The following is a 24,209-nucleotide window of genomic DNA, read 5'->3' as shown; positions in this document are numbered from 1 at the left end:
TTTATACAATAAATACCCGAGGCCACCACTGGATTGGATTGTGCTTCTCACATTTATCTTGAGAAGCTATGGCGAGGAATTGATTTGCATGTGTGAGCAGCACTGGTCCCAGAGAGGAGTTGCAGGTGGATGCCAGATACCCAGCCTGACACTAGTGGTAGACCACACATGGCACAGCCTCAGAACATTCGGGAAATTCATAATGTGAGGATTAACACTCCTGATATATGGCTGAAAAATACAAACTTCCAAGACATTAAGGCCTCGGGTTATCTCAAGATCACAGAGTAAGCAGAGGCCAAGCTAGAGTAGGAACCTGTCTCTCAGTAGCATTGTAGTGCTCTGGATACAGCCCTTCCTTCCTGCTAGTTCCCGCTGTACTGGGCTGGGGCCCTGGGCTTCTTATTATTCCTTATCCTGCCTTTCTTCACAGCTGTGGTCTATTGTGAAGAAGGCAAGCTGAATCCAAGGACGATAGGGCTGGGAAATGCTATTCTAGACAGAGTATATGAGGCTGGTATTTCCATATGCTCCAGCAATCCAATCCTAGGTTTACGCTCTAGAAAAATGCTAGCATATGCCACACAGAAACTGGTATTCGAATGCTCTCAGAAGCATTATCTGCGTGCATGCGTGCGTGCGTGCCTGCATTCGTGTGTGTGTGTGTGTGTGTGTGTGTGTGTGTGTGTGTGTGTGTGTGTGTGTATGTTAATATGTGTATATGTGGTATGTAGGTGCTTGTGGAGGTCAGAAGACAACCTCAGGTGTTGTTCCTCAGGATTTTTCCACCTTGTTTTTGGAGACAGAGTTTCTTGCTGGCCAGGAGCTTGTCGGATAGGCCAGGATGGACATCTAGCAAGTCCTAGGTATTTACCTGTCTCTGCTCTCCCTGCACTGGGGTTGCAAATGTACACCAGCACACCTGGATATTTGCTGGGGAGTGATTCTGGGACTTAAACTCAGCTCCTCATGCTTATCAGCCAAGTGCTTTATTGACGGAGCCATTTTACCTGACCCTGAATTATTCTTTTTTTATGACTTTTAAGAACACTTTCATGTATGTATAGGATATATTATGATCATATTCACTCTCCATTACTCCCTTTTCTTTCCACTCTCCTGCTAACTTCCTTTTCCTTCTTCTCAATGAATCCTTTTCATACTCCCATGGTGTGTGTGTGTGCGTGTGGAGTCTTTTGTAGGTAGCTATACCTCCTGCATATTCTGTATCTGTGGCCATTCCACATCCAAATGACAACATTGCATAGCATTGTTCTCCACCCTTGAGCTCTTACAACATTTCTGGCCCTCTTCTATGTGTTCTCTGGGCCTTGGAGGGTGGTGGTATAGTCCCATTTAGAGTTGAGCCTCCGAAGGTCATTTTTTTTTCTTCAGTATTTTGACCAGTTGTGAGTCTCTGAATTAACTGTTGCCCTATACAAAAAGAAGTTTTGCATGACCCATGCTGAGATCAGGAGCAGTCTATGGGTATAAGCATATACACTTAGAAGTCAGTTTGGCTACACAAAACATCAATAGTACATTCCCCCTATGATCTGTGGCCTCCCCATACATAGGCTTTTGACCCACATTGCAATAACAGACATGTGTTCCCATCTGTAGAGTGACCCTCATATCAACTGGAAAATGCTTGGTTGCCCCCAAAATATTCTTGCCACTATTGTACCAGTGTACTCATCTTGCCAGTCTAGTCACAACCCTAGCACAAAGGGTCTACAGCTAGGAAAGACAATCGGTGACACTTCTTTCCTTGCAGCTTGAATAACCTGCATAACACCTCTGGCACCATGAACTCTAGCTGACAGCTCAGTGTCAGCATTATCCTAACAGCCCCAAGGTGGAAACAGCTCAAAAAGGAGTGCTTAAGTTAAAAGTGGTTAGCAGGTCTTGGGTTTACATAGTTCAGGCTGAGAAAGCAGTACCCCTTGGGAGAAATGGCCATGGTGAGGACCACCACCCGTGAAACAGTCAAGGAAATGATGCTGCCATGCCCACCATGGGTTATTGTGAGGCTAGGATCCTCATTTTATGAGTCTTCTGAGAAAACCCAGGTATGAACTCCTTCAGACTCAACAAACCATTCTCCCTTCAGGAGACTTGGAAGCCTTCCTCTTAAGCTGAGTATGTTAGAGGAAACTCAACAGCATACTGAAATGAGAGAGATGGCCTGGAAAATGATCATCCCTGGTAGGACTCGCAGCCATACTAGCAACACTGTTTTTTGTTTAGAAAAGACTTGATGACCTTCAGAAAGTCCAAATGTCTTATTTTTATAACTTCTTCAAACATTATACTTCAACAGAACAGCTTCATTTTGAGTGGATTTGCAGTTTGCTGTGAATGTCCTTTAAAATTACATGTAAATATTTTTAATGTCTTAAAAGTACATTAACATAGTTAACTTGTATCTTTTGTCAGATCCCAAAGTGGATTATGGATAAACCTCTTGAAGGAATTGTTTTGACCCAAAATCAATTAAGAGATTATGAGGTAATTTCTAATAAGCAAAGATAATGCATCAGAACTTAGTAATTATCACAGAAGAAAAGCACGTTTACTTATTCTTATATTTTGGAATTGGAAATGACTGTTGGGGGGAAATATCTCTATTGAGTAAGAGAAACAAAATGAGTAAGAAGCAAACCTTGAATGTGGTTGAATCTGTTTCTAAATTAGGGGGTTAAGGCACGAACCATTCAGGTGGCACCATCAAGGCTTCCACACATCTGGTCTCTAGGGTCCATGTGTGGAGAGATGAACTTTTGAAATAGATTCATGGCATCATCTCAAATGCCATGGAGTCATAAGCTTCATTGCCCTCTTTGGAGCCTTTTGTAAAAATGGAAACCTGGTCATTGCTGTGCTTGACACCCATCTCTAGTACTGTTGGCACTGACCAGTGACCAATATTGGGCTGGCACTTGTCCTGTGTTGTGACTGTGATCCTTTCCAACTTGCCTTAGGGCCATCTTACCTGCAATTTATCTACACCCCACTTGTCAGAATAGGCAAGAACATCCTGTGTACTTGCTATATTGTATACAATGTCCTCTCTTGCGTCTGTCTTCCACTAAAGCAACTGGGGAGTAAGATCTCCTAAAGTCTTCAGTGGCAAAAACAGAGACAAAGGCCTTCTCTCGATTACCCTTGCTTCTTCTGCATCCTGGAACCACTGGACAACTGCTTTTAGGTTCTTTTCTGATTCTTGCATCCTTAAAAACTCTGTGAGTGGGATTGGTAGTCTCTCCTGATAGATACTGATCCCTGGTAAATTTTTGAATTGTGGACAGAAGAGACCTTCTTTGCTTACTGCTCTCTTTATGATCCTGTTGGGCTAGCCTCTGTATTTTTCCAAGAGGGACTGCAGGGCAGTTTTCTTTCTGTTTAACTTTTTCTGAGCACCTCCTTTTAAGGCCAAATATCTTTACTGAGACTTTAGTATTTTCTTTCCAAATAGCCCCCAAACTAATTCTTTCTTCTTACCTTTTCTTTTTAAAAAAAAAAAGGCTCCTTTTTTGAAAATTTGAATAATCTTGTGAACTCTTCATTTTCATTATTTCTGTCTCTTGGTAGAATGTTTAATTTACTCAAAAGCTTTGCGTGTCCTTGCAAAACAGATTCATTCTAGCATTCAGTAAAACCATTCATTCCTCTGAGGATTATGTAGAAAAGACTGCCCTGGACTGACTGTTGAAATCAATGTTTGGGGGTGGGAGGGTCACAGGGGTTGCCTGCTGGAATTAATCTTCTCATCTGCCTTAGTTTTTCTAGAAGTTGATGTTTGGGTGAATGAATACCTGAGCTTATTTTTATTTCCTACTTGCCTGACAGTTTCATAGCTCATAAAAGATCAGATTGGGGGATGATGTTTGCCCTTAGGAAAGTTAAACCAAGTCCATAATATAGGAAATGCTGATGGCAGAGCCTGGCTATAAGCTGCACCTAACTTCCATCCAGGGAGATAAATAAATTCTGTTGCTTCCTCCCATGTGCTGAGCTCCATCACAATTAGAATTCCTTGTATGGGACACACAGTTTTCCAAAGGACTTGTGACAGTCATCATTACAAATTCAAGAAATGTTGACCGGGATGACCACAACCCCCTTCTCCTGCATCTCTGGGTTAGTAGGTGGCTGCTGGGGTGGCCCTTTCCATCTATAGAAACAAGAGCATTCATGCCTTGGGATACTGGTTGTTTCTCTCTGCCATGCCTGTGGGTGTCTTTATAGTCTGAATCCCCCCTCCACACACACACACTGAACTCCAAGAACCTCCAAAACTAGGTTATGATCTCTTTCTCTGACCCCAATGATTAGAGCAGGCATGTCATAGTATTTAACAAGTATATGGAGTTTTGAATGAATGTTTTCTGAAGATTTGAGACATGAAGAATCAAGCCCACAGTTAGCCTCAGACTATTGGAGTTAATCTTTAAAAAATTCAGTACACAGGATTGTACAAAGTAATGGCATTTATCATTACATATTTGTGCATGTACCTAAGATACTTAGATAACATTTATTCCCTAATTATCCCTCTCATTTTTTCTTTCCTTTTTACACTTGTCCTGTTCTTCTCCCACAGCTCTTCACTTCTGTTTTCTTGCATGTCACTGATCTCAGCATCACAGATGAGATTCTCTCTGTGAATCTTGTCTTTCCAAATATGACCTGGTTTTCTTAGCATGATGATTGCCAGTTCAATCTATTGTCCTGCAAATGACATGATTCTGTTCTTTGTGGCTGAATAGTGTTCCTCTGTGCATTAGTGTGTGTGTGTGTGTGTGTGTGTGTGTGTGTGTACACACATCATATTATCTACTCTGTGTGTGTGTGTGTGTGTGTGTGTGTGTGTGTGTGTGTACACATCATATTATCTTCTCTCTCTCTGTGTGTGTGTGTGTGTGTGTGTGTGTGTGTGTGTGTGTGTGTGTACACACATCATATTATCTACTGACTTTGACTCCTTCAGATACATACTCAGGAGTGGTAATCTGGATTGTATAGTTTTTGATTTTAGTTTCTTGAGGAATTAGCAAAGTAGATGTACTATTGTATAGTCCCACCAACTGTGTGTAAGCCTTCTCCCACTGTAGCTGTGTGGGTTTATATCTGGTTATTTCTTTTATCTCATTGTTTTACAGGTCAATTTTTGTGCCCATTCCATGCTGTTCTATTACTATGGCTCTGTAGTATAATATGAAATGAAGTGTTTCCATGCTCCCAGCATTTCTTGCTCAGCATGGTTTTGGCTATCTGGGATCTTTTTTACTTCCTTGTGAACTTTAAGGTTTGGCTTTTCCTCCCTAGTTCTGTGAAGAATATCACTGGAGTTTTGGTAAGGATCAGACTGAATGCAATATGGCTGTTTTCCATTACAGATTGATTCTGATGACTCATGGATACGTGGGGCGGGGGGGGGGGTCTTTCCATCCTCTGATATCTTCTTCCATTTCTTTCTTCAGGGTTTCAGAGTTTTCATTACCAAAGTCTCCTGGGTTAGGTTTATTTTTAGAATTTTGTTGAGGTTATTATTAACCTAATTGTTTTCCTGATTTCTTTTTTAGTGAATTCATTACTGGTGTTTAAAGAATCTACTGATTTTTGTATGCTGATTTTGTTTTTTTGTTTTGTTTTTATTTAAATTATTTAATTACTACTCATATTTACATATCCATCCCCCCATTCCCTCGCCCTCCCATCCTCCCATGTTCCCCACCAACCCCCCCAACCCATCCCCAACTCCTCCCTAGGGATAGTGAGGCCCTCCACAGGGGACCTTCAAAGTCTGTCATATCATTTGGTGGAGGGCCTAGGCCCTCCTTGCTGTATCTGGGCTGCAATAGTATCCCTCCTTAGGGAATGAGCTACCAAAGTCCATTTGTGCTCTGTGGATAAACACTGGCTCCACTGTTAGAGGTCCCATAGACTGTCTTGGCCTCCTAGCTGGTACCCACATTCAGAGGGCCTGTTTTGGTCCAATACTGTTTCCCCAGCTTAATGACTAGGGTCTCCATGCTCTCAGTAGGTCAGGTCAACTGTTTCTGTGGGTTTCTGTAGCACTGTTTTGGCTCCTTTGTTCATCCCTCCTCTGTCTCCACAACTGGATTCCAGGAGTATGGTTCAGTGCTTAGCTGTGGGTGCCTGTTTCTGATTCAAAGAGCTACTGGATGAAGGCTCTAGGAATGGTAACCAAGGTAGACATCAATCTCATTACAGGGGAAGGGCCTCATTGGCATTCTTTCCACCAATGCCTGGATTCTTAGTTGGGGTCATCCCTGTAGATCCCCTAACATTTCCCCTGTGCCAGACCTCTCTCCAAACCTGTACTGTCTCCCTCTATTGTATGCTGATTTTGTATTCTGTAGCTCTACTAAATTTTTAACTAAAATTTGTAATCTTAGTATGGAGTGTTTCAGATATTTTGACTTCTTTTCTAACTTCTCCTCTGATTTCTTCAATGGCTTATTGGTGTTTCAAAAGTATGTTTTTCCATCTCTGCATGTTTGTGAAATACCTGTTGTTTCTCCTGCCAGTTATTTCTAGTTTTTTTCCCATCGAGAACTGGTAAGTTCCAAACAAATATTTCAGTATTTTTGTGTTTGTTGTACCTTGATGTGTGTCTTTAAAGTAACCCCTTCGGGGGAAAGTTCCACAAGCTCCCGAGAAGAGTGTGGTTTGCATCTTTTGGGCATAGCATTCTGTAGATGTATGCTGATTCCATTTGATTGGCAGTGCGGTTAATCTCTTGTCGTTCATTGACTTTTTGCTTTGGACAGCCTACCTATTGGTGAGAATAGAATACTAAAGTCACTGGCTGTGTCAGCCAGCCTTTTTGTCACTGAAAAAATGTCTGGAGAAGATCACTTAAAGGAGGAAAGCCTTCTTCCTACTTATTCTTTGACAGGCTTCAATCCATGTTTGATTTGCTTCCCTGCTGTGAACCTGTGGTGAAGCAGGAGACCATGGTAACAGGAAGGCATGTTAGAGCAAAGCTGTTCACCTCATGATGACCAGGAAGCAGAGAGACAGGAAGGGGCCACAGATAATATATTCCCTTCAAAGATACATCCTAGTGATCTTCTCTGACCAGGCCCACCTCCTAGCTTCCATCACATGCCAATAATACCATCAGGTTATGACTCCACTAGTGGGTAATCTGTTGATTAGGTCAGAGCCTTGCTGGTTTACTGACATCTCAGTAGCCTCACCAGCTAGGGACAAAGAATACATGAGCCTTCAAAGGAAATCTAATAGACAAACCACAACACCCATTATTATTATATTGAATCCTATTTGTATCTTTATGAAAATTAGCACTTTTATTATGAATTAAAACAATGTGTGTATATTTATACCATAATATCTTCTTTGTATAATGTTTCTTTTATCAATATATATGATACTTGTCTCTTCTAGTTTTAGGTTGAGAGAAGTCTGTTGGATATAAGAATAGCCACTTCTACTTGCATTCACAATCTATTTGCTGGGAATGTAACATTTTATCCTTTTACTTTCAGTTTGTATATTTCTTTGGCAATGTGGTGAGTTTCTTGTAGGTGGCAAATAGTTGGGTCTTATTTTATCATCTAATAGGCTACTCTTCTTTGTCTTTTAACTGGAGAACTATAAACATTTGCATTCAGAAGTACTATTAAAAAGAATGTTCTATTTCCTGTTGTTTTCTGTAAGATTTGATTCCATTCCAACTCCTAATTTCTTATCTGATCTTAGTATTCTTATTCTTTATCATGCTCTCTGGGCTGTGCTTATCTTCTTTTACTATAAGTGGACTTCTAAATATCTTCCATCATGCTGACTTAGTGCCATGAATTGCATTAGTTTATGTTTATCTTGAGGTTCTTTATTTCTCCTTCTGTTCTGAATGCTAAAAAAAGATGAGATATTAAGAAAGAGGAACAATGAATAAGAGAAGGAAATCAAATAAAAAATTTCAAATGGAAAACAGCATAGGGGAAATGAGAAAAAGAAAATAATGTAGTGAAAAAATTTTTAAAGGGAGAGGAGTAGAGGAAGAAATGGAAAAGGATTAAGATTTTTCTCTTTTTCACCCCTGTTCTTTTCTCTTCTCCTCTCTTTCTTTCTATCTTTCTTTTCTTTCTTTTTTTTTTTGAGGCAGGGTCTATCTGTAACTCAGATTGGCCTTGAACTAACTAAGTAGGGAAAGATGACCAAGATGGCCTTGAACTCTTGGTCTTTCTGTTGTAATTTTTAAAAAGCAGCTTGAGAGAGAAAGACACTATGCAACAGAGTTAAAGTGGAGGGGTTTTTATTAGGGGAAAAGGATCATAAAAAGGGGAAAGTGGAGGGGGGAGACCAGCCTCTGGGGACAGGAGCAGTGGGAGAGAGGAAAGAAAGGCAGTGAGAAAGGGGGAGGGGACAGACAGAGAGGGAGAGAAAGAGAGAAGGGGAGATGGGAGGTGGGCAGGGCCCTTTTAAAAGGGAACATAGTGAATATGCACAGGTGCTCTTAGTGGCAGCAGCTGAGGGCATATCTTGTCAGAACCCCAAAGGCAGGCCAGTACAAATGCCTAAATACTAACACTTTGTGCCTCTTCCTCCTAAGTCAGAATAGCAGAGTTGTACCATCATATCGAGTTTTATGTGGTGCTGGAGAATGAACCTATATATGCTCATGGTAAGAGAGCATTCTACCAACTGAGATATAGCTATAGCCCAATGATGAAATATTTAAAGGGGGGTGAAAAAGATATACATGCCAATTTCAATCTAAGCAGGCATGAAAAATAAAACCCTCTAAGTTTCTTTCTGCTGTATGAAGGCAGAAGGGGAAGTTCCATGCAGGCTTTGGAAAAAGCAGACTCTGCATTATTTGCCTTTCTCTGCTTCCCTTTTGTTCATCCACCAACTGGGTATGGATTGTAGACAGAGCCACTTGTAACTCCTGGTCACAGGGAGGTGCCATCTGTGAATCAGCCAGATCCACACAGGTTTCATATTGCATGTGCATTTGGATGGCTGCCCTGTTACCGACTGCTGTTGCAGACCCGGTACTCTGTGCATGTTTGAACGACAGGGAAACAGTTTGGAGTTGCAACCATTAACTCTGGAGCAGGGATAGCAGGGAATTCTGTCCTAGTCTGGTTTCCATTGCTGTGATAAAACACAGACCAAAATCAACTTGGGAGGAAAAGAGTTCATTTCAGCTTGCACTTCCAGGTAACAGTTCATCACAGAGAGAAGTCAGAACGGGAGCTCAAGGTGGGAACCTGAAGACAGGAACTAAAGCAAAGACACAGGGGAATGCTGCTTCCTAGCTTGCTCTCCACGGCTTCTTAGTTGCTCCTTTGTATAACTCAGGACCGCCAGTCCAGGGGTGGCACCACTTGCAGTAGACTGGGCTCTCCCACACCCATCATTTATAAATAAAATGCCCCACAGACATGCTCATGGGCCAATCCAATAGAATGCCAAAGTTGAGCTTCTTTCTTCCCGGGTCACCTTATTTTGTGTCAAGTAGACATAACCTAAGCAGCCACAGATCTGGTGGCCCTATCCTCAGGTCTAGTGTTCTGAAACTTAGCTCCTGGAGGCAGTTACTCCAAGGCACAGACTTGCCTCTGTGCCTGCACCTTCCCTTGCAAGTTGTTGGTCTCCGCTGGCCGGAACCTTTATTCCCTTTTATTTGCCTCACCTGATATGGCTTTCCACTTCATGGAACTCTTACTGTTCTCATCATTATTATTGTTGTTGCTATTTAATTATATTACTACTACTATTGTTATTATTATTTAATTTTTAAAGGTTTCACTGCCCCATTCTGGCTGATCTGAAACTCACTATGCAGGCCCAAGCTGGCCTAGAACTTGCAGCAATCCTGCTTCAGTCTCTTAAGGATTGGGATTTCAGGTGTGACTTGTCACATCTGACTCTTAGCACTTTTGGCTCCATCTTTTTAAGGTTGACAGATTGGCTCTCTGGCCGACACTTGGTCATGGCTTTGTTCCCAGACACAGGAAAATGAAGGAACCTTTGATTCTTCCAGCAGTGAACACAGGCAAGACCTGATCAAGATGACTTTCCAACAACTACCTTTTGTGAAGCTAAGACAGCTCTCTGCGTGCCTGTCTTCTGTGCAGGCCTGCTCAGCCAGACCTCTGCATGGTGCCTAGACCTGTGCTACTGTGTTTCCCCCCTCTTCCTTTCACCTCTGCCTTCTGCTACTGAGCTACTGAGCTACTGAGCTCAGTGCTGGGATGTTTTTTCTCACTCACTGTTTTGCCTTCCAAAGCCTAAGAGGATTTTAAAGTCCACTTACAGAAAAACATTAGTGTCTTTTTGTCACCATGGACCTCAAAAAGTAGCTGCTCTTCTGCATTTGATTCTATCCCCGGAGAAGATGGCCATCACTGTGTGTGTCTGATCTGTCATCTTGCAGTTCTTTTTTTTTTTTTAATTTGTTGCCTCAGTTTTTTGAAACAGCCTCATATAGGCTGATCTTGAACTCACTATCTAGCCAAGGATGACCTTGAACTTTTGATCCTTTTGCCTCTACCTTGCAAACACTGGCATTATAGCTGTGTACCATCATACTTATTTTTCTGTGGTGCTAGAGACTGACCCCAGAGCTTGTTGCATGCTCGGGGAATAATCTACCAGCTGACCTACATTCCCAGCTCTGAGTCTTCCAGTATTAATAGATGACATTTTATCTCTGCAGAGAGAGGGATCCTAAAAGCCTGTGTGGCACTTCTGAAACCAACATTGTGCAGACTGTGCTTCCACATGGCCTGCAAGGGGAGTCTGAATGGCAAGTTGTGGTAGGACAGCACTTTTATCAGCAGCCCTTCTGTCATCTCCATCTTAGGTCACCCTAGGACCCACTGAAACACGGAGCAACTCTGAGAGACTGTGCCACTTTCTGAACTACCTTTACTTCCTCACATAATCCTGCAAAGGCTTGCAGGACCTTGAGCAAGGTGAATGCATGTCCTCCAAATGGTTAACCGCAGAGGCTGTGGCTAAGTCACGGGGTTCAGTTCCAGTTTCATTTTACCTGACTTAAGGAGTAAGATTTAACATATTTGGTGCCCTGAATGTATGCTTCCTTCCACTTGGTTTCCAGGGCAATCACACTCCTCAGGCTTTCCTTCTACTCCATTGGACTTTCTTTCACAGGGCTCTTTGCTGTTTCCTCCTCATTTCTTACATCTCAAAACATCCAATCCACTAGTTATCTTCATGATCTGTCACTTCTCCTTTCTGATTTATTGAAATACTAATAGCACCAACTTTACACACATATCTCTCTCCCTACCCAGTGTCTACATGGGTCGTCTTAGACACATGAAAAGCAGTAAGTTCAAAGTGGAACGCCACCTGGTCTGTCCCCCCGGATGCCTTCTATTCATGCCGCCTCTCATCTCAGTTGATGGCAGCCTTGCCTTTTGGTTGTTCCAAATAAAAACCTTGCAGTCATTTTTAATTCTTTTTCTTCTATATCCCACATCTATGGAGACATTCCCAATGCCAGCATCCCTCGACTTGTGAGGGGACTGCATTCCCATGGCATTGTCACTGAGCTGGAAATATAGTCAATCAAAAATTACATTGTACATGATGTTTCCAGGAGAGAGAGATCTCTGATCACCATAGATAGGCTACCCATGGCAGACCAAAGGTGTAACCCCACTCAAGTCTAATTCAGTGCATCAGTGACTTCATTTGGGATTACCAAAGGGACATGGTGACTCAAAGGCAGCTGCACCACAGAAAAGCCTACCCAGCATGGGTGACAACTGGTGAAAACTACAGTCCCTGGAGCTCCCTGAACAATTTGCAGACAGCTCCACCAGAGAGAGTCTCATCTCTCCAGAAATTGTTATTACTTGTATAAACTTGGGAAATGGCCTTGTGAATCTTGTCATTTTCTGAGATTCCTGGGGCTTCTATGTTTTATGAGCTTTCTGTGTCTTATGAAGCTCCTCCTCTCTCCAGGAAGGAATGGTTTCCTGGGAGGATATAGCTATGTCACGGCACTCACTGCACCTAACACAAAGTTTAGGCCAACCTAACTGAAATGTGCTCAAAACAGTAGCCTACAGTTAGGAAGAATTATCTAATGTAGAGTCTAGTTTATAGCAATAATCAAACATCTCATATAGCTTAATAAATTGATTAAACAGCTTTGTCCCAAAGCAAACATAACACACACACACACACACACACACACACAGACACACACACACACACACACACAGACACACACACACACACACACACACACACACACACACACACACACACACACACGATGTGATAACTGTGGAAGATGGACTGGTCTCTGTGTTTACATGGATGTGGCTCATTGCTGCTGCCCAACATCCAGACTGTAGCCAATATCTCTAGGTTGGGAAAGTTTCAAAATCCGAAATAGTTCCTGCTGAATAAGAATCACCTTTTTCCACATGGTAGAGTCGAAGAAGCAAAGTCAAAGCATCATTAAGATGGAGACTGTTCCTATACAAGCTCTGGCCACTTGGTTGTTGGAGCCTGATCTCACAACAGTGGCTTTATGATAGGATTCTGTGCTTTTGTCTGCCCCACACCTTCTGTTTGCAGCACAGAAGATGACACTGTTATCACACAAGTCAAATCGTCATTGTTTCATTGTCATCACTCATTTCACTCCCCTGATCACTTGGAATAGAAGCCAAAGGCTCTTCTCCTTGCCTTCATGTCAGATACTTTAGCTGTTTCCTTTCCAGTGCTGCTCCCACTGTCCTCTCGCTTACACTCCTGCGCCTGCTACTCAGGGAGCCCTTTGCTGACACAGGCCAACCACATATCTCCTTCCCTGGTGCTCTACCTCTTCTTCCCCGACTTCATTGTCCCACTTTACTTGCTATCTTTTATGTATCTTGTTATTTGTTGATTATGTCTAGACTCCAAATCCCTCCAGTAGAGAGTAGGTTTTATGAGGGCAAGAAACTTTACTTTGTCCATGAATGTACGTCTAGAACCTAAAAGAGCAACTACATGGCAGATGCAATTAAACAGTAACTGTTTAATTAATTAACAGACCTGGACTATAATGCCGAGGGAGGAGAGAAAAATGCATTAGACAGTTGAGATGAAGATAAAAAGTTCTTTTAACTTGTTAGATAAGTAGATCAAATTTAACACCATAAAAAAACATAAAAAGCAAAGAGGAATTATAAATCTCCACAACAGAAATCCAAGTCTACAGACATGGTGAGAGAGAACACACCTCAGGGAGACATAGAGATTATATGTGACTCTAACTTCAGGATTGAACAACAAAGACGCGCTTTTGCCCCAAAGGCTAAAAGTCAAATTAATAGAATGCACAAAACGTGGTAGATATTAGGTTTAAGCTGAACTTGTAGTACAGACAATGGAAGAGAATTGGACAGACGCCTCTTTCTCATGTCTACAGAGACTTGGGTAACATGGTAAGAGCTACCACAGGTAGCATCATGTCTTGCTGTGGCAGAAATATTTGTAGCAGCTGACCATTCTTTATAGCAGGGAAGGCTCATGTACAATCTGACCTGTTTCTTTAGATATTTGACAAGCTATTATGTGCAACAAAGAATTATCTAGACTACTTTAGTTTGGAGAGGTGAAACCACAGAAAAGAAGACAGATTTAAGATATGGATAAGGAAGATACATAGTAGTGAGAGTTACAGAAGCACAGAGCAGGATGCCCCACATGTAGCAGGAATTTGGCGGCAAGTACAAACACTTGGGGGACATTTAGGAGGATCCATCAGACCACAATAATTATCCGATTCCATGGAGGGAAGGAACGAAGGAAGGAAGGAAGGAAGAAAGGAAGGAAGGAAGGAAGGAAGGAAGGAAGGAAGGAAGAAGAGAGGGAAGACTGGGCATGAGGAATTTGTCACACCTGTCCTATTACCATGAAGCCTTGGAAAGATCATTGTGGAATCTTTGATTAGGAGTATCTACTAGGGGAACCCATAGTTTGCAGGGATGGGCCAGCTACTCAGTGATTAGCTGGGACTCTGAAGGAGGCAATCGTCTGTGTAAACACAGTGGCACAGCATCCAAGTTCCTTAGTTAGTTACACCTCAAGGAGTAGGAGCTCAGAGAGGTGCATTGTCATGGCCAACACATGGTGACTAGTAGGCTTTGTGCACACTGACCTCCAAAGTCCCAGAGGCCACTCTGATGCTAAGAAGTCATGGCAGCATTCCCCACACAGCTGTATGTCTCACACAGCTGGACACATCTTTAGAATGATGCCCTGCTTCTCCTTCCCTGGAACAGACTAACTTGAGTCAGTGCTAGAGTCCGACGAGCTGTGGACAAGTCCATGCCTTCCCCCTTGCGTGATCTGCTAGCTGAGCTCTGTAATTCCAGGTCTTGGAGGGAATCTATTAACTTAAATTGAGGATAGTAAATGTCACTCAGCCATGGTCCCCAGAGAAACCCTTGTAAAGTGGAGTTCGAGTGAGGAAATGACCTTCATCACTGCCGAACTGGCAGGACTAAACAAAACAGCCCCTGAGCAGAGCACAGACTGAGCCTCATCCATTACCCTCCTCTTCCCTTAGGAAGACAGCCCTCATTTATTATTTCCAGACTGTTTTCATTTTACTTACACCGTGTGAAAAATGTTGAATTGGGACATAAATATTATTTCCTAACAGAAATTTAATAATCATCTTTGCTGATCTTGGAATTATTATCCTGTTTCCAAACATTTGCTTTGTGTATCATTTCTTCGTTTGCGTTTGTGAGTTCTTCATTGCAAATGTTCTCATTTGGAGAGTTCTGACAGGGCCTGTGTTGCAGCTCTGTGTTCCTGTCTTAGTGAGGGATGCTACTTCCTTTCTTTTTGAAGTACATTAAAATCTCACACGCAGTACCAGAAAGAAATATTTGCTGGAATGTACCTTTCTATTGTACAATTACTTTGCACTAATCAGTTCTCTTGTTGTTATCTCTTACCCCAGGCTCTCTGCCCTGGAGTAGCTCAGTCCATTACTGCATCACTGAGGGTCCTTCAGCACCTTGTACTTCGAAAGGCTTCTTGCTCCTACCTCTTCCTCCTATTTTACCAGTTCTCGCTTATTTTGGACTGATTTTTTCTCCACTTTTTTATTTGAATTAGAAACAAGATTGTTTTACATGTCAATCCCAGTTCCCTCTCCCTCCACTCCCCCTTGCCTCCCCCCAACTAACACCCTACCTATCACATACCCTTTCTGCTCCCCAGGGAGGGTAAGGCCTTCCATGGAGGGGGTCTTCAGAATCTGTCACATTCTTCTGGGCTGATTTTAAAGTGTGTGTGTTGACACATATGCCACAGTACACATATGAAGGCCAAAGCACAAGTTCATGGAATTATTTCTCTCATTCCACTTTTATGCCAGGTTTGAGGATTGAACTCAAGCTTTCCAGCAAGCACCTTTACCCACTAAACCATATTGTATAAGTTTTTTCCCCTTCTGTACCATAAATATACTATATCTACTCCAGCCCTGCTCACATGTGGTTTCCTCTGCTAAATCATCATCTTCTCTGTCCTCTGTCATCTCAATGCCATTCAGCCCACAAAACCCACAGAAGGTTCTGCAGATTCATCCAGTTCTGCTAATGAGAAAGCACAGACTTCAAACCCAATCACCTCTTTCTATTCATCTCCCAAAGTCAGCACTTCTCCTATGTTGAATATCTCTTTGGCTACCCTGTCTCTTCTTTTTCCCACAGCCCCCTCCACTGTACCCATCATGCACCAGGTCAGTGCCACCATGAGAAGCATCACTTTGTCATGGCCTCAGCCGGAGCAGCCCAATGGAATCATCCTGGACTATGAGATCCGGTACTATGAGAAGGTGAGCCAGCTTCGACCTCAGGCTTCTAAGGCCAAGCCAACATTGTTCTGTGGGTGTGGCCAGGGGAGGGCACAAGGAAATCCATAGGGAGGAAGAATTGGGTGCTGGAGGGCAGGGGCTCCCTGGGGAGAATGCCATGTCTGCCTTGGGAGAGATCCTTTATACTCATCACTTGACAGTCTGGACAAGTCACTGGACTGGACAATCAAACCACTCCCCTTCCTATAGCCATGTATTTGCTGTTCTAAGGAAGATGTGTTAAATGACCTGGTGCTCCAGAATCTTCAGAGAATTTTGGAGTCTTGTAAATGAATTGTTTTCCAAACTGTTGATCCTGTGCCTCCAACTCAAGCTTATTTATTTATAAATTATATGCAAGTGCCATGACACTAATGTGGAGGATGAAGAACGTGTAATTGGACATTAGAAGGGTGAGATAAAAAATGAGTTGAAATAGAAATTTGTGTGTTGCATTCTGTCAATACTTGTCAGCAACTGCTGTTAAGGGCTATCTAGGGCATGCATTGCCAAGAAAAGGAAACAGTGCCCTGTAGGGTTGGTCCCTGGCTTGTTCATCGTCCATGGAAGCAGGACATTCTCCATGATGGTGAACTGCAGCATTTGCAAATATCATCGGAAAATACAGCACTTCCTGCACTAACCCAACACACTGTTTAGAAAAACACCAGATGCATTTGTTTGTTTGTTGAAGAGCTTGATCTCGATACTATTTGGTAGGTCCTATTCTAGGATATGTTAGTGAACAAAAGATTTCTGCCATCAGGAGTCTTGCTTCCCAAAAGAGGGAGACAGACTAAACAATGAACATACAAAATATGGTAATGATTAGCATGTTAAAAATAGTAGCATAAAAAATATAGAGCATCTGGAAAGATCTGGGAAGGTAAAGGTATGTTGTGAACAAAACTGATATCCTGAACTTGATATCTAGAATTCAAATAAACGTTGAAAGAGAACCAACTCCTGGAAGTTACCCTCTGGCCTCTACACACATGCAGTGGCACATATACCCCCACATCACACATCACACACACACACACACACACACACACACACACACACACACCAAACAAACAAACAAGCAGAAACCCTTTTAAAGTTCAAAAGGGGAAAAAACCCAGAGCAGATGAATGGCTTAGTAAAGGCCAGGCAGGAGTAAGTCACAGACTTAAATAAAATGATCATGGCCTCTTAGAGAAGATGAGACCTCTTTCAGTATCTGAAGAAAAAAAAGTTATGAAGCAGTTATCTCAGCAAGGAGAGAATGGTAGACTCTGAAATGCAGTCACAGCTGTGACTCTAGGAACAGAAAGCAGATGAGAACACCTGGAATGATACAAGCAGTAGGAACGAGTAGACATGAGAGAGCTTATCACAAGCTTATCACATAGCAAGCCACTATGCTAAGCTGTAATGAATCAAGCTTTACTACTGAGTAAGGCAGGGAGCCACTGAAGGTTTAAGAGCAGAGGAGGGACAAGGATGTGACTTATATTCTGAACATCATTCAAGCTGTAAATAGGCCTGCTAGATCCATAATCATCTGTCAGGAAGATAGATATTTGAAATGGAGCATCAACCACGAGCTGTTGAAATTAGCTGGCTTCTAGCTATGCAGTATACACTGAAGGTAGAGCTAACAGGATTTCTAACTTGGTTGAGGTTAGAGAGCCCTTCTAGAATGATGTAGGCAACATCAACTGTGGAGGAGATCTCCATAAGTAGTGGATATTGGGATGAAAGAAGAACAGAAGTTCAGTTTTGTGCCTAAAATGCCTATAAGAAAGCCATGCAGAGGTGTAGAATAGGATACTGGGCATCTCAGGCAGAAGATAACTCTTAATTTGGAATTATGAAAGGGGATGGGCTAAAGACACCCATGAGTGAGTTGTTGGGATGTGCATGGTATTAAAACCCTTTGTCTAGGTCATCTGCTGGGTAGCTGGATGTAGAGAGAATCAGGGATGAAGTCCCCACAGCCCTGCAGAGAGGTGAGATGAATGGCAGAATAGCACCACATTAGAAGCAAAGGCCTGCACAGCACCCTGACAAGCCGCTGTGGTCCTGTGACTTAACCATTGCAGGGCACAGCTTGGCCATTTGTGAAATGGTAGTAGTTTTACATCCCTGAAAACAGAGGTGCCCACCGGTCTAGATCATGAGTATTGTCCATGGGGAGGTATGCTCTTCAACATTATGGAAACAACTGCCAGTGAGCTAATGAGATTACCATCAGTTCTGTTTAGAGAACACTGGCCTTCATAGACAGTTGATTCAGAACATTCAGTGAATTGGGGGTAATTTTAACCCATTTGTCTTAGTTATGGTAATCATTGCTGAATCGTAAATATCATGATCAAAAGCAAGTAGGGGAGGAAAGGGTTTATTTGGCTTATACTTCCACATCATAGACAGTCTTTGAAGGAAGTCAGGACAGGAACTCAAGCAGGGCTGGAACCTGAAGGCAGGAGTTGATGCAGAGGCCATGGAGGGGTGCTACTTACTGGCTTGCTCCTCATGACTTGCTCAGTTGGCTTTCTTAGAGACCACAGAACCACCAGCCCAGCGGTGTCCCCATCCACAATGGGCCCTCCCCCATTAATTACTAATTAAGAAAATGCTCTGTAACTGGATCTTATGGAGGCATTTTCTTAGTTGAGGTTCCCTCCTTTCAGATGATTCTACCTTGTCTCAAGTTGACATAAAACTAGCCAGGACACCATTATACCCAGTTTGCTTCCAAGTTAGGGATCTATTTGTACAAAAAAAAATGGTGCAGGGGAGATAATAAGGTTAGAATCAATCTGACAAGGTGTTTGGACCTGATTTCATCTTGTACTAAAGTTGACCTAAAAGTCCCACCAAGTTACACTTACCAGCTTACTGTGCAATCTGCTGGCTCATTGACCAGGGTCTACTCAACACCTTTTACCATACGTGTGATCTTGCAGCCCTGTTAAAATTATATTCATCTGAAAAGAAGAATTTTCCTAATATGTGCCCATTGGGTACCTGGGCTTACTTAATAAATTTGACATTTCCTTTCATATTCTAGTGTGTTCAGTATTATTATAACTGCTTTGGACAAAAAGTATACATACATAAAATATACATGAAAAGAATAAAAGAGTATACAAAAGTATACATAAAGAGAATAAAAATAAGCAAATATACTCCCATAGGTCAATCATATAGCGAGGATATGAGATGTGATCTTTAACCCTGCAGCAGGTGGCAGTGTTGGCAAGGGGCTGAGTGTTTTGGTGCCAACCGTTCTGCCTCTACCTTACCTGCTGTGGACAGGGCAGACACTTCAGTGGGCAGCTGTGATGAGGTCAAGTGGTCCACATAACCTGGGACCACAGCCATGGGCTTATGCCTCTGTGCCTTGGCATCGTATTCTGCAGGCAGCCCAGCCTCTGCCACTGTCTGCATTTCCATTCAAACCTCCTCCCTTGCAGCACTGTAATTAACCTCAGCTTCTTAGGCTATGAAGGACATTAGTTTCCCCTTTTAGACCATCCCCTTGCTTCTCATTAATTCATACTAATTATTAACACACATACACATAGCACTCAATGCCTGAGGCAGCTTGCATACCTCACTGGAGCATGTTATTGTCCTTCCTCCAGAGGATGGGATGCATTTCTTGGGAACACAGAGGATTCTTTGCTTAGTCATTGACCACCCTTGAGCATATGAGAATAGACCTCTCCTTTGCTTACAAAGGGCTACACTGCAAAATCCATTGCATTGCCTTGACCGTTTCCAATATGACTAAAGAAAAGACATTAGCCTGTGAAGGCATTTTGAAATAATAACCAAAATGGTAATTCATCATATATTGAGTACCTATTATGTTCCAAATGCACACAGATATATTAGTTCCGATCCTTGAAAGAAATACACTCATAAGCCACTTATAATCAGTTATAGATGATGGAACTAAATCACATAAAGGCTAAATGACAGCCATGACCACACAGGTCACATATAGGGAGTCACACAACCAAATTACAGACATTTTTATTATATTTCAGTGCTAAAATTTTCTGGGATTATATGAAATCATCATCTATGCTCAGGACTTCTGTATCAGAGTGACTCCTGAAATAAGATACTGAGTTTTAATATTAAACACAAAGACATCTAAGCAAAATGGATGATCGTCATGTCTGGTTCACCAACACAAATAGAATCCAGCCCAGTAGACGTCTTGGATCCAGTCCAAGGCAACAAAATTCCCTATTCCTCCATCCTGAGCTACCTCCTCTCCCTGTGGATGCCCCATTCCCTTCATCTGAACCACGAATCATAATGTCAGGAAAGCAGCCACAAGCAGGAGATGGGTGTGGCTGTGTGCAATAGCACTTTATTTATAAGGCAAGTGGTTGGCCCATTGGTGGTAGTTTTGCAACCTCTGGCAGCTCCCCTGTGGGTCTCCTGCCCAACCAGACTCTCAGTTTGTGCTGGGAACACGTTTCAACTTCAGTTTTGTGAATAGAACCAGTAGGGCAATGCCTTCCCCCAGCAGTTCATTAATAGAGAGCTCAGATCAGAGAACTAAGGACACTCCCTGCACCTCTCCCATGCTCATCTCTTTCTCCATTCAATATATTCCCATTCATCATTCTCTCTTGTTTACTGTCTTGTAGCACTTTTCACTCCTGTTGTCAGTGCATGTAGGCAAACCATGGAGTGGGGGGGAGCATCTACATCTGCCCTCAGCTGTCTCTATGATTAAGTGTTTAGATCTCTCCAGCACTTTATAACAACTGTCTAAGCTAGGGCCAGTTGCTTTAGGTTGGGGGGATTTCTACTCTTCGTATTTCAAGATCTCACAGAAACGCTTCTAAACCTAAGCAATACCTTGTGCTCAGCTGATGGTAAGTGGGCTGTTTGCTCATTCCCTTAACACTGAGCTGTGGCGAGCCCAGGCAGTGAGGAGCTGAGATGCTGGGGGGTGGGGTGCAGAGATAATGGAGACATAGCCACTGCCCTCAGTAACTGTGCCCTCCGTCTTCACATACTTATAATCAAACCAGTCATAAGCAACCTTGCTCATCGCTCTCACTCATTTGTCTGGAATTGATTAATGACTTGGCAAAGAACAAGAACTGATGCCCATTTTAATCACTGAACCGCTTCAAGAGTGTGTGGACTGGAAAGTGATTATGGGTTAACATTTGGTCCTCACCATCCAAATGCCAATATATCAAAACACTTTTCCCCCAGTAAGCGTTACCCAATCACTGCTTCGCTCATCTCAAGCAGTGCGTGATTCCATCTGATTCCAGCTAAAGCGGAGAAGTCAGGCAGCTGCCTGCATTTGGAGCAATGGTGTTTTCTTCTTATTCACCACTTGATGAGGTGATGCTCATAGTTTCTGATCTCTTGTCTTCAGTGTGTCAAAACACTAATTAGCAGGTTCTAGATGGCATCCTTTCTACATCCCGTCTGCTCAGTTCCTCACTGGGTGGAGAGGACCACAGGGTAATCCTCTCCAGTCCCTGCTGTTCACGTAGATGCAAAGGCCAGTGAGAGGTTCCTTTCCAGACAACTTTCCTCAGGACTCAGTGGATAACCCCTTTATTAGGGCCTTTGCATAACTTCCAACTGTCACTTGAAGCTAGCCTTGAACCATGACTTCTTAAGCCAAACCTTTTCATTATGACCCCTATGCCACCTACACTCCAGATATGTAAATTCTTCGTGTCTTAGTTAAGGTTTTGATTGCTGTGTTGAAATACCATGACCAAAAAGCAAACTGTGGAGGAAAGGGTTTATGCTTGCATACCTATCATCAAAGGAAGTCAGGGCAAGATCTCAAACAAGGCAGGAACCTGCTGCAGAGGACATGGAACAGTGCTGCTTACTGGCTTGCTCTTCATGGTTTGTTCAGCCTGCTTTCTTATAAAACTTAGGACCACCAGCCCAGTGGTGGCCCCACCCATAATGGACTGAGCCCTCCCCCATTAATCACTAATTAAGAAAATGCTCTATAGGTTTGCCTTCATCCCTGATCTTATAGAGGCTTTTTCTTAATTGAGTCTACCTCCTCTCAGATGACCTAGCTTTTGTCAAGTTGACACAAAACCATGCAGTATACTTTGCATGCTCCTCAGCCCTTTTGAGCCTTCATTTAGTCTGTTTTATTCTGTTCTTGACCCCCAGTTACCAATGCAATGTGGTTGATGTCTTTCATCTGTATGAAGGTACCTATGCTACTCTTTCCTGATTCCCTCTCTCACCCAAGTCTGGGCTTGGTTACTTTTGATACATCTCCACAGCCCCTTTCCCACTGTCCGTTTCCATCTGCCATGTCCCACAATCTACACTGCTGTCATCTGTGTTTCTTCTGATCCATTCCACATACTGTTGTCTCCCCAGAAGTGACCAACCACACTTGGGACCCATAGTCCATACACACCCATATATACAATAACCTGATGATGGACCAGATGAGAGAATCCAGTGGGGGGATTTTGCAAAGCACAGTTTTACATATTTTAGGAAAATGGGAATCTTTTGTGCTAGTTCACTTCCTTGTGTTCCCTGCCCCCTGGGATTTGGCTGAGCATGTGGGTTGCAGAATCTCTGTGTGCACCTTTCTCTCATCTGTCTCCTTGCGTCTTGAATCATTATGCCTAGGACTCTTAATGGTTCCCAGATCTGAACAGGAGTTTGGGGATTGGTCTGTTTTTAGTGACCCAGCCTCTTCATTTCCAATGAAGTCATCATGCTCCAAGGTTCACTGTGCATTCAGAGGAAGGCCCTGATTCTAAGCTTTTGTTCTGGCAGACTTAGCGGTAGTCCAGCATCCTTGCAAAGAAAAGATATGCTCACATGGAAATAGAGACCAGACTGATGTATAGGGTGCTAAGAGTGAGCTGTAAACAGCAAGGACAGTAATAAAGAGCCTATGTGCTGAGGAACTGAAATAGGACTCCCTAGGGAGGAGGTGCTGGGGGATGCGAGCTTAAATAACCTGGAGGGAGCAAAATTATTTCAGACTGTGGAAATAGCCTTGAGCAAAATGCTGGTGGCTTGGGTGTGGTTCCCAGAGGAATAGTAAGACCATGGCTTTAAGGGAACATGAGTGATTAGAGCCAGTTTCATCCTGAAGGGCATGGTTGTCCAAGTCTAGAAGTTTCCTTTCCATCTGATGACAGTTAAAGCATGGGCCTTTTAAGACAAGAACCTTGACACTGGACAAACATCACATGGGTGGGAAGCATCAGAAGGGGTTGGAGACGACAAAACTCCAGTCGCCACTCTGTTGTTAACTAACTACGATCAGCAGCAAGAAGATGAAGCGATGCCTTAAAGGTACTCATGGTGAGAAGAGCCAGAGTGAAAAACAGCACACACAAGTCTGTGCACACCAGAGATGTGGAATGGACAGATGAGACCATAGAGAACAGGGATCAGGTGTTAGAGAGAGGCAGGCAGGATGATAGGTTGATTCCTGGCATTGATGGAAGGGATGAGGATCCAGGGAGAAGGGGCATGCTGTCTCGGGTACTGAGTGATGGTGGGGAGTTGGAACATGGATACCCAGATAAGGCCAAGAGAAGGCAGAAGCAGGTGTGAGAGGCCTTCTATAATGACCTCAGCCACTTCAGCAGAATGGAGACAAAGCTCTTTACTGAACACTTGGAGGAACCTCAGGAATCATCTAGAACAGTAGCTGTACAGCATAGCCAGCAGATCTCCAGTAGTGAGAGAATGCGCTGCACCTCAGCAGAAGCAAATAGAGGCAGGAAAACGGCATGTGGAGGCTGCAAAGCTTGCCATTTTTGAGGTCAGAGATGTGACAGAATCTGCAGAGCTTACAGGAGCTGTTATTTTATATGTGAACCCTGAGGGAGGGCTGGGGCATGGGCAGAAAATCTCTATGAACTCCCAGTCAGGCAGTGGGAGTTCAACTCTTTCCTCAGATTCCTTTCTTAAATGTGTTACCACCCCATGGCCAAGGGTGACTCTTCATTCCCTTGGCCCAGGCAGGCTATCCTCGTTCAAAGAAAGATAACTACTACCAAAGGTGTAAGACCGAGATCTGATGGGACTGAGTGCCCTCACAGAGTTGCCTGGTGACCCCTTTCCCTCCCCTTGTCTCTCCTTTAGGAGCACAATGAGTTCAACTCTTCCATGGCCAGGAGCCAGACCAACACGGCCCGTATTGATGGGTTACGGCCCGGCATGGTGTATGTGGTCCAGGTGCGCGCCCGAACCGTGGCTGGCTACGGCAAGTTCAGTGGAAAGATGTGCTTCCAGACCCTGACAGATGGTAAGGCCG

At 43.1% G+C, this 24,209-nt stretch overlaps 1 protein-coding gene across 1 annotated transcript in view; it reads left to right on the top strand.

Moving 5' to 3' along the window:
• Nucleotides 1-24,209, top strand: part of Ephb1 (EPH receptor B1) — a 298,236-nt gene that overhangs the window by 192,975 nt on the left and 81,052 nt on the right. The window contains exons 6-7 of the mRNA XM_035444232.1: nucleotides 15,765-15,889; nucleotides 24,038-24,200. Coding sequence (XP_035300123.1) covers nucleotides 15,765-15,889; nucleotides 24,038-24,200 — 288 coding nt within the window. The remainder of the gene's footprint in view (nucleotides 1-15,764; nucleotides 15,890-24,037; nucleotides 24,201-24,209) is intronic.

Source organism: Cricetulus griseus, chromosome 4 (genome assembly GCF_003668045.3).
Source record: "Cricetulus griseus strain 17A/GY chromosome 4, alternate assembly CriGri-PICRH-1.0, whole genome shotgun sequence".
NCBI lineage: Eukaryota > Metazoa > Chordata > Mammalia > Rodentia > Cricetidae > Cricetulus > Cricetulus griseus.
This window is presented reverse-complemented; position numbering and strand designations above follow the sequence as displayed.